Source organism: Oncorhynchus nerka, linkage group LG10 (assembly GCF_034236695.1).
Source record: "Oncorhynchus nerka isolate Pitt River linkage group LG10, Oner_Uvic_2.0, whole genome shotgun sequence".
Taxonomy (NCBI): domain Eukaryota; kingdom Metazoa; phylum Chordata; class Actinopteri; order Salmoniformes; family Salmonidae; genus Oncorhynchus; species Oncorhynchus nerka.
The window spans coordinates 65,517,255-65,528,152 of record NC_088405.1 but is presented as its reverse complement, the minus strand read 5'-3'; the positions used below and the strand labels follow the sequence as shown (position 1 = coordinate 65,528,152).

General features: G+C 42.7%; 1 protein-coding gene across 1 annotated transcript; it reads right to left on the bottom strand.

Moving 5' to 3' along the window:
* Nucleotides 1–894: 894 nt before the first annotated feature.
* LOC115136469 (olfactory receptor 8G17-like) lies at nucleotides 895–3,018 on the bottom strand. Its single transcript, XM_029672047.2, has 2 exons — nucleotides 2,957–3,018; nucleotides 895–2,824 (listed from the first exon to the last, which is right to left on the bottom strand). Exon 2 carries the CDS (start codon nucleotides 2,592–2,594, stop codon nucleotides 1,656–1,658), a length of 939 nt encoding a protein of 312 aa, XP_029527907.1. The 5' UTR covers nucleotides 2,595–2,824; nucleotides 2,957–3,018; the 3' UTR covers nucleotides 895–1,655.
* Nucleotides 3,019–10,898: the final 7,880 nt, after the last annotated feature.

The following is a 10,898-nucleotide window of genomic DNA, read 5'->3' as shown; positions in this document are numbered from 1 at the left end:
TGAGGACCAGAACCAATGCTATGAATAATCAAGGACTTGGGACTATAAGGTTATATCTGGAAAATTTATAGTTTTGAGATAATTAGCACTTTTCAAGACCAAGATCTCTGAACTATTTTGTGATGTCTTCCTCTTTCATGACTCAATAAGTGCATCACCTTACATTAAAGTATTAGAACCTCAAAGTTCAAAGATGTTTGCGCAGATAGAAAAAAGTTTCTCACATGTGAAGGACCACCTAAAGAGCAATTCTACGTGAATAACTCATTTTTTACCAAAATGCCAGATAGAACCTTATAGTCCCATGGTCTCAATATTATAGATTCTGATTATTATTTACTTATACCATCTTCCAAATCAAAAGTGGTCATTTCAGATTATGTAGATTCAGTTATAAATTCAATAATAATTCATAAACCTTATGGCACGAGGCAGGACTGACCACTGTCCACTCATGTTTTCTGGATTCAGTTGGGTCAAATACTTTCTCAATATTTTAATTTACAGTGTGGCACTAGGAATGGCTGACCACTGTCCACTCCTCTCTTCAGCATAATCGTCGAGCCACTTGCCATAGCTTTACACAATGATCATGTGTGTGATGTGTCAACATTCATCGAGGAGCCAGCTAGCTATCCCATGCAAGATTCGGTCCGGAAATTACTACCAATGTGGCTTTCACATGTACACCCATATTTGACATGTGTTTATTTAGATGATGTTAGATGATGGGGGACTAAATGATTCACAGAATACCCCTGAATACTTCTACATTGTTCCAATAGTCAACAGCAGAGGGCAGCTCAACCTAAATACTGACAATGCTGGGATAGAATAAATAACTCATTCAGATTTTGGAAAAACCCTTTATTTTAATATAAAAAGATAAATTATATGCTATAATTCATATATTACATTCAATTATTGCTATACTGACATCGAATATATACATACACTATATATATATTTCTGTAAAGATGTGGGGTTGAGGAGAGGGAGATTATGAGAGGATAGATACTTTGTTGTGGACAATTAAAAAGTGCTGCTGCTTCTACATAGAATACATCATCATACACCCTCCTCCCCACTGACAAAAAATGTTATGCCATGGAAAGGTTGTCACTTGTTGGCAGTTCTACATTATTAAAGCCTGCTAGCCAGATATATGTCATGCCTATGAGCTTCCCTGCTGTCTAGGTCAGTCTCAGGATTTGGGCTTTGAGCTGCACTTTCAGGAAGCCAAACCAAGTAACAATGATGTAGCGTAGGATCGACTCCAATGGTTGTTCTATAGAAGAGAAGCATTATGTTCTTGTTTACTCCATAAACCCTGAGTCCATAGAGAAAGTACAGGCACTGTTGGATGCGTGAGCACATGTCCTCCACATGGTGCACCAACACAGCCTGCTGTCAATATGAAACACAAGACCCCTGTATGAGCTCACCTACTTGGTGTCAAGGACGCAAAGGGAACAGTTCCTCCTATTCACCCTTAGCCTCAGTAAACCACACTGGTGCTTGACAACCACCAAGGTCGAGGATTGAGGATGAAAATGACAAATTATGAGTAATAATGTAAATGTTTCTCTCCTCTTGGCATACAATTTAATGTATACATGTTTGTACGTATGTGAACAATATAATGTGTGTTAAACTCATGGTGAAACTTTCTTGCAATGGGAGATATTTACAACTAGTTTGCGAATGTCTTTGGACTGCAGCCCATAGATAATGGGGTTCAGTGCAGGAGGAACCACATAAAACATAATTGATGCAAGTTTCCTGTGGTCTGACCACTCAGGGTAGCGATGAAGAAAGACAATGGTGAAACCTGTCATCAGCATAATGAGGTATACAGCCAGGTGTGTGAAACAGGTGTGCAGAGCTTTGCTGTTTAGCGACTTGCTCTTACTCCTCACACACACCATGGTGATTCTAATGTATGTCAGAGCCACACTCCCCATGGAGGCGATGAAGAAGATAGTGGTGAAAAATAGTCCATAAATGTTATTTATAAGCACACTCTCACAGGAGAGCTTGAATAATGAGGCATTGTCACACCAAGGGTTGATGATTTCCGACCTGCAGCGTGACAAGCGGAGGGTGAGGCCCAGGAGGACAGCCACAAAGACAAGGGACACCACCCAGGCAAACACACACAGCTTCACCAGCATTTTGTTGTTCATGATGGTGGCGTATCGCAGAGGGTTGCAGATGGCCAAATACCTGTCAAAAGCCATGATCATCAGTATCGTATGAAAGTTTGAACCAAACCAGTGACCCAAAAATGCTTGGGTGAAACACTCATTGTAGGTAATATATCTGTCTGATCTAGGTGTTAAAATGTCGAACAGCACTCGAGGTATGATGGTGGTGATACTGAGAGCATCGTTGAAAGACATGTTGCAAAGGAGGATGTACATGGGGTGGTGCAGGCTCCTTTCCATGCAGATTAGCACTGTGAGGCCGATGTTGGCCACCATTGTGAAGATGTAGATGATAAGGAGGAGTATGAAGGCAGGATAGGTGGACTGATAGATGACTTTAACCCCCTCTAGCTTGAGAAGGTCCATGCTGAATGTGTGGTTCTCCATCTGTGGGGCGGAGAGCCGAGACTGAAATACCAACTGAAATGTGCTCCGTTACACTATTGTTTCACCTCAATGATTCCGTCCATGCATACCTTCACTGAAACAGTTAGTTCAGCATTTGGGGTTTTGTGCTTGTTTCTGAAGTAATGCTAATTGGACCTGCAATTCTTTTGCTGATTCCAAGTCCTTCTCAATTGGAGCAGGAACAGTAGTGAACAGGCGTGTATTCCAGGCTATGGAGAGCATAGAGAAAATACGACAATATGAATCAGTCAACCACACAGTCAACAACACACCAGATACAGCACCAATAAATCAAATATCCTTATTTGATAATACTGTAATACTATTTTAACATCTCTTACCATTGACAAAGAAAGAGACAGTTGGACTGTCTGTGTGTCCTGTTCACCCGGTCTGACACACAACCCCACAACTGAGGCCAGTCAAATAACACCACCACCTTTTATTAGGTTAGGTGTTGAATCTCTAACATTGGGGCACATCCTGTGCACTCTGAGGCAAACCGTTTCCAAGCAACAAGCTCTCAGTTTGTCTCATCTCTCAGGTACTGTAACTTATCTATTGTCTGTTTACAGTACCTCCCATTACAGTCAGTCCAATGTGGGTTTTATGGTGTTGACAATCTATAACCAACAAAAAGTCTATGACATTATTTAGGGCAGGTTGAAAGACAATCAATTTGTTGTTATCTTGCTAAGAAAAGGCCAGTCAAGGATCGTTATGTTTGTTCCTTATATAATGACAAACCGGGGTGTAGGTTTAACTACTTTTAATGAACATATACAGTGGGGCAAAAAAGTATTTAGTCAGCTCCAATTGTGCAAGTTCTCCCACTTAAAAAGATGAGAGAGGCCTGTGATCACTAAAGTGCTTCCTGAAATAGTTGGACAGCGTTCATTGTCAGTCAGGGTGTTCTGACTGAATTGTCAATTTCTAAAGGCATTTGACGCTTCAGCAGTATCCTCCTGATGATCCTCAGTCACTTGAGTGAATGGCTGAAGCCTTAGATCCACTCTGTTTCGTCTCAGTTGTGATCCATGCTCCGTTTGCATCTCATAGTGCAACTTGTCTCTGCACACCCTTGCTGCATCCAGGTTCCTGTAGTGATGTCTCGCAGTCGTACATGATTTCCAGGTTTCAGTTCAGGTAAGTGTCTTGAACTTTTGTCGTGTCGCTGTTTTTGTTTGTCTTTCTGTTTTTCCTTCACGAGTATTGACTTTGTGAGCACCTCTGGGTGTTAGCAAGTCCTCATGGATGGTTAGGTTGGTTCTGATGCGACGTCCCATCAACATTTGTGCAGGTGAAAGTCCGTTCTGCAGCGGTGCGCTGTGGTAGATCATCAGATTTCTTAGGAAATCCTCCTTTCCATCGTGTGCCTTTTTCATCAGACCTTTGACAATTTTGAGTGAACTCTCTGCTAAGCCATTGGACCTTGGGTAGTTGGGGCTGGAGGTGTTGCATCGGAATTCGGAACTTGAGAACTGCGGCCATTGTCCGAGTACAGTTCAGACACAACCCCATGTCTTGCAAAGACTGATTTCAGGTAGGTGATTGCAGCTTTGCTGGAGGTAGTTGGCAGTGTTGCTACTTCAGGGTAGTTTGAGTAGTAGTCGGTAACAACAATGTGACTTTTGCCACTGCAGTCAAAAAGGTCAACTCCAACTTTGTAGTAGGGTCTTTTGGGTACTGGATGAGGGATTAGCGGCTGTGCTTGCTGCTTTGGCCTGTAGGTCAAACACAGTTCACATGAAGCAGTGGTCTGGCTGATTTCCTGGTTCATTCTTGGCCAGTACATTACTTCTCGTGCTCGTCATTTGCATTTTTCCTCACCCAAGTGGCCCTCGTGTATTTTCTGTAGCATTTCTGTGCATAGTGTCATGGGAATGACAATCTTGTTGCCTTTGAACACTATGTAATCCACAACGGTGAGCTCGGCTCTGCACATCCAGTAATCCTTGTATGGACAGTTGTTTTTCTGTTGTTTCTTTCAACTCTGTCATTGTTTGGTCAGCTGTGGTCTCTCTTTTGATCTGCTCCATTCTCTCAGAAGACACAGGAAGTGATGCTACGATCATGTCGACGTAGGTCTGAATTTCAGTGTTTTTCTGTGTGTTGAAGCTCTCCTTCTTATCGACTGCTCGAGAAAGAGTGTCGGCGGCGAACATGAACTTTCCCGGGGTATAGATCATCTTCACATCATACTTTTGCAGTCTGATCAACATTCTCTGGATTCTCATTGGACAATCATTCAGTGGCTTAGACATGATTGACACCAAAGGTTTGTGGTCGGTTTCTACTTCGAAGTTTCGTCCGTAGATGTATTGGTGAAAACTTTCGTAAATGTATGTGCTCGCCAGTAGTTCTTTCTCTATTTGCGCATACCTTGTCTCTGCGCCTGTCAAGGCTCTGGATGCATAAGCGACAGTGACGCCAAACTGTGACGCGTCTGCAGAAATCCTTGTGCTTTTCTCTGGATCATAGAACCTGAGCACCGGCCCTTCTGTGATTGTCTTCTTTAGGTTTTTGAAGCAGTTTTCCTGTTCATGTGACCATTCCCATTCCTTTTTCTGTTCCAGAAGACATCTGAGTGGAGCGGACTGTGCTGACAGTTGAGGTATGAACTTTGCAAGGTAGATGATCATGCCCATTAAGCGTCTCTCATCGTCCTTGTTCTTCGGGCGCTACATGTTGTTGATGGCTGATGTTTTCCTCGGGTCTGGTTTGACTCCGTCCTCTGAAAGTACGTCTTCCACGAAGGTACGTGTTTTCACACCAAACTCGCATTTGTCCTTGTTTAGTTTTAGGTTTACTTTCCGTGTCAGGTCCAGCACTTGTCTCACTCTTACATCATGTTCTTCTTTTGTGGACGCCCAGACGATGATGTCATCCATCATAGTCTCCACTCCTGGAATGTGCTCGAAGATCATGTGGATTGTCTTATGGTAGACCTCTGGCGCTGAGAGAATCCCATATGGTAGACGAAGAAATCTGTACCTGCCCTCAGGTGTGTTGAATGTGCATAGCCCTGAGCCTCCATCGTCTAGCTTCATTTGGCAGAATCCTGGTGTGGCATCAAGCTTACTGACACACTTCGCTCCAGCAAACTGCGACATTATCTCTTCTCTGGTTGGCAACTTGAAATGCTCTCTCTTGATTGCTTCGTTGAGATCTCTCGGGTCTAGACATTTCCTGAGACCGCTGTTCTTTTTCACCACGATAACCAGTGAGCTTACCCAGTCTGTAGGTTCATCCATTATTGTGATGACGTCCATCTTTTCCATGGTTCCCAGTTCCTCTTTGAGCTTTTTCCTCAGTGCAATGCATGCACAACTGGAGTAATTTTGTCATCAGTACATATTTTGTGTTCTCCTGGTAAACATCCAAGACTCTCAAACACATCCTCATACTCAGCCAGTAGCGATTCTTGGTCATTTTCAGTCTGTGACGTCACTACATACACTCTTTTCAACAAATTGAGCTTTTCACATGTATTGATTCCTAGAATAGGCTGTACACTCTTTTCCACAATCAACAGCTGTACTCTGAACTGTTTTCCTTTGTGCTGTAAAGTTACTATGCAGCTACCTTTGACTGGTACTTTCTCCCCAGCATAACCAGTAACCTTAATTTTCACCGGGTGTATTTTGCTCTTCGCTTTCAGTGTTTTGTAGTCATCCAGCAACAACAGGTTTACCTGGGCTCCAGGATCAAGCTTGAAAGGTATTATAGTTTCATTCACAGTCAATGGCGCAATCCATTCAGCATTTACTGCATTGCATATTTCCACAGAATCAACAAAGAATTCTTCAATATCCTCCTTGACTGTGTGAACCTTTTTCTTTGTAGCCTCAGCTTTGCAGCATTTTGAGAAATTATTATTTTTCCCACAGTTGTTACATGATTTGAAATATGCCAGGCATTCTTTGGGCTTGTGTATAAATCAACATTTTCCACATGTAGTGTTTTGATTTCTCTCTTTTGCTTGTTTTTGTTTTGTAATGCATTGTGTGTGTGGTGCTCCTCTCTTTTTATTGCAAGGACTGACGTCTCACCCCTGCACAGCTCTTTAGCTTGTGCTCTGGTGGTTTCAGCTGCTCGACACATATTCACTGCTTTATCCAAAGTTAAATCTTGCTCACACAGCAATCTCTCCTTGAGTCCATTATCAAGTATGTCACAGACTATCGAGTCTTTCAGATTTTCAAATTCACACGTTTTGCTCAGTGTGTTCAGCTCAGCTCAAATACTGGTCAAAACTGACTCCCTGTTTCTGATCATGAGCGAAAAACTTGTATCTCTCAAACGTGACGTTCTGGCTTGGTACAAAGTACTCTTCAAATTGAGCCATTATCACAGTGATAGATGAAAATGGTCTGTTAATTGAATGATTAGAATATTCCGCCCTGAAACATATAATTGTATGGAATTGGCTAGAATGTATGAAATCATAATCAATAAATGTGTAGTCCTACTCAGAATTAGGGTAAACCAATATGCCTTTATGGTATTATAAACACAGACTGTCTGAGCTTGGTGCCGACCTGACTAGAGATTTGGGAGAGAACGGGGAGTACGTCTCAAGGACAAAGTCACTATCTCTGTCTGTTGGGAAGTGTGACAGACAGTGTGTGCATAGCAGGACATGTGTATGCGTATGTTTGTGTGTATGTGTGGGCGTGAGAAGTCAGTATAAAATGAATTGATTTGTATTCTTGACTTCAGAACATTCCCGTGAATAAACATTTAACTTTGGTAGACTGGGCCTCTGTCTGTTTTCGTTTCTATCAGTATCTTACAAATCCTGATATAACAGACTGAGGGTAACCTAATTGAATTGGTAAATGAACAGGAGTACAGAATTCTCCTGAAAAATTGGTCCTTCGAGCCGGATCTCAAAATCTGCCTCTGTCGTCCCAAGGAACTGCTGAGAACCGTGCACGGGCGGATCCAGGATCCGTAAGGCAAAGACCTGACATCTGAATTGAGTGTTTATTTCAGGCCAGTGGGTGAACTGGTGCACGACAGAGGTGGTGACGAGATCCAAACTACATTGCTTTTCCCAGTCTATGAAACGAGGTCAGTAAATCTTTATTCACGCATTTGGGGAATTGACGCTTGGGCTACATTCAGAAATATTTGATTGCTTTTGTGTAGTTTGGGTGTTGATTTTAAATTCCTTAGCAGGGCATTCTTACCCGGTGACCTATCTTTAGAATTTTTTGTAGAGAAAAATGTTTTAAAGGTAACCAAGTATTCTATGCAAATGGAAGGTAGGAATTGGGTGTAGAGCCACCTAGGTTGCAGTAGTGGGTCTGTGACGACACCGGGTATCTGCGGTACCAAACTAAACTAAAGAATATTAGATTTTATTATATTAGAAGGTCCGTAAATGAAGCGAGGTACTAGTGACACCAAGACTTTCTGTGGACACTACACTTCCTGTATAAACTAAAGAAGAGAGATAGAAACCTAATATAGCGAAGTGAGATACAAGATATTAACGTCAAATGTATATACCCCCTCAAGCTGATACCACAATGGCCCTCAAGGAACTTCACTGGACTTTATGCAAACTGGAAAACATATATCCTAAGGCTGCATTTATTGTAACAGGGGATTTTAACAAAGCAAATTTCAGAAAAAGGCTTCCTAAATTCTATCAGCATATCGATTGTAGGACTCGCGCTGGAAAAACACTCGACCATTGCTACTCCATACAAGGCCCTCCCCCGCCCTCTTTTCAGCAAATCTGACCACGACTCCATTTTGCTCCTCCCTTCCTACAGGCAGAAACTTTAACAGGAAGTAAGGACTATTCACCGCTGGTCTGACTAATCGGAATCTATGCTTCAATGTTGTTTTGATCACTCGGACTGGGATATGTTCCAGGTAGCTTCGGAGAATAATATTGACGTATACACCGAGACGGTTACTGAGTTTATCAAGCAGTGCATAGGATATGTTCTACCTACAATGACTATTAAAACCTATCTTAACCAGAAATTGATGGCAGCATTCGCGCTGAACTGAAAGCGTGAACCACAGCATTTAACCATGTCAAGGGGACTGGGAATATGGCAGAATACAAACAGAGTGGTCATTCCCTCCGCAAGGAAATCAAACAGGCGAAACGTCAGTAAAGAGACAAAGTGGAGTCGCAATTCAATGGCTCAGACATGAGACGTATGTGGCAGGGTCTACAAAAGGAAAACCAGCTACGTCGCTGACACCGACACCTTGCTCCCATACAGCTAAACACGTTCTTTGCCCGCTTTGAGGATAACACAGTGCCACCGACGCGGCCAGCTACAAAGGACTGTGGGCTCTCGTTCTCTGTGGCCGACGTGAGTAAGACATTTAAACGTGTTAACCCTCACAAGGCTGCCGGCCAGACGGCATCCCTAGCCGCATCCTCAGAGCATGCGCAGACCAGCTGTTTGGTGTGTTTACAGACATATTTAATCTTTCCCTATCCCAGTGTGCTGTCCCCACATGCTTCAAGATGGCCACCATTGTCCATGTTCCCAAGAATGCAAAGGTAACTGAACTAAATGACTATCGCCTTCTGTCATCATGAAGTGCTTTGAGAGACTAGTCAAGGATCAGATCACCTTCATCTTACCTGTCACCCTAGACCCACTCCAATTTGCTTACTGACCTAATAGGTCCACAGACAATGCAATCGCTGTCACACTGCACACTGCCCTATCCGATCTGGACAAGAGGAATACCTATGTAAGAATGCTGTTCATTTGACAACAGCTCAGCATTCAACACCATAGTACTCTCCAAGCTCATCATTAAGCTTGAGGCCTTGTGTCTGAACCCTGCCCTGTGCAATTAGGTCCTGGACTTCCTGATTGGCCGTCCCCAGGTGGTGAAGGTAGGAAACAACACCTCCACTTCGCTGATCCTCAACACTGAGGCCCCGCAAGGGTGCCTGCTCAGCCCCCTCCTGTAGACCGTGTTCACCCATGACTGCGTGGACATGCATTCCTCCAACTAAATCGTTGAGTTTGCAGATGACACAACAGTAGTAGGCTTGATTACCAACAACGATGAGACAGCTTACGGGGAGGAGGTGATGGCCCTGGGAGTGTGGTGTCAGGAAAATAACCTCTCACTCAACGTCAACAAAACAAAAAAGATGATCGTGGACTTCAAGGAAACACCCCATCGACAGGACACCAGTCCACATCGACAGGACACCAGTGGAGAAGGTGGAAAGTTTTAAGTTCCTCAGCGTACACATCACCGACAAACTTAAATGGTCCACCCACACAGAGGTTGAATAAATTTTGCTTGTCACATAAAACCTTCACAACCTTTTACAGATGCACAATTGAGAGCATCCTGTCGGCTGTATAACCACTTTGTACGGCAACTGCACCGCCCACAACCGCAGGGCTCTCCAGAGGGTATTGAGGTCTGTACAATGCATCACCGGGGGCAAACTTCCTGCTCTCCAGGACACCTACAGCACCCATGTCATAGGGAGACCAGAAATATCATCAAGGCCACTGCCTGTTCACCTCGCCATCATTCCGACCTCGAGGTCAGTACAGGTACATCAAAGCTGGGACCGAGAGACTGAAAAACTGCTTCTATCTCAAGGCCATCAGACTGTTAAATAGCCATCACTAGCACAGAGAGGCTGCAGCCTACATACACACACTTGAAATCATTGGCCACTTTAATAAATGGAACACTAGTCACTTTAAATCATGTCTCTTATTTACATAATATTTACATATCTTGCATTACTCATCTCAATCATTATGTATATGCTGTATTCTATCTACTGTATCTCAGTCTATGGCGCTCTGACATTGCCCGTCCATATATTTATATACTCTTAATACCATTCCCTTACTTAGATTTGTGTGTATTAGGTATTTGTTGTGACATTTTTAGATATTACTTGTCAGATATTACTGCACTGTTGAAGCTAGAAACACAAGCATTTCGCTACAACTGCATTAACATCTGCTAAACAGGTGTATAACAAATCAAATTAGAATTGATTTGATTTAATATTATGTAAAACTTTTTTTTTTATTAAAAGTTTTTGCAATAGTCTGAGGATCTCTAAGACAAGGTATAATGTATATTGCTTGAACAACTATGGAATATTATGATAAACAGACAACAAATATGCCCATGAACGAAATATACAGACTTATTTGGAAATCATAGAACATTGTGCAACATTGAGGGAATGTTCTGTGCAACTTATATGAATACCACAAGAATATTCTGGCAACATCCACAGACAACTCCCAT

Coding starts and splice junctions, on each gene's coding strand:
- LOC115136469 (XM_029672047.2), bottom strand. CDS start 2,594: ATGGAGAACCACACATTCAGCATGGACCTTCTCAAGCTAGAGGGGGTT.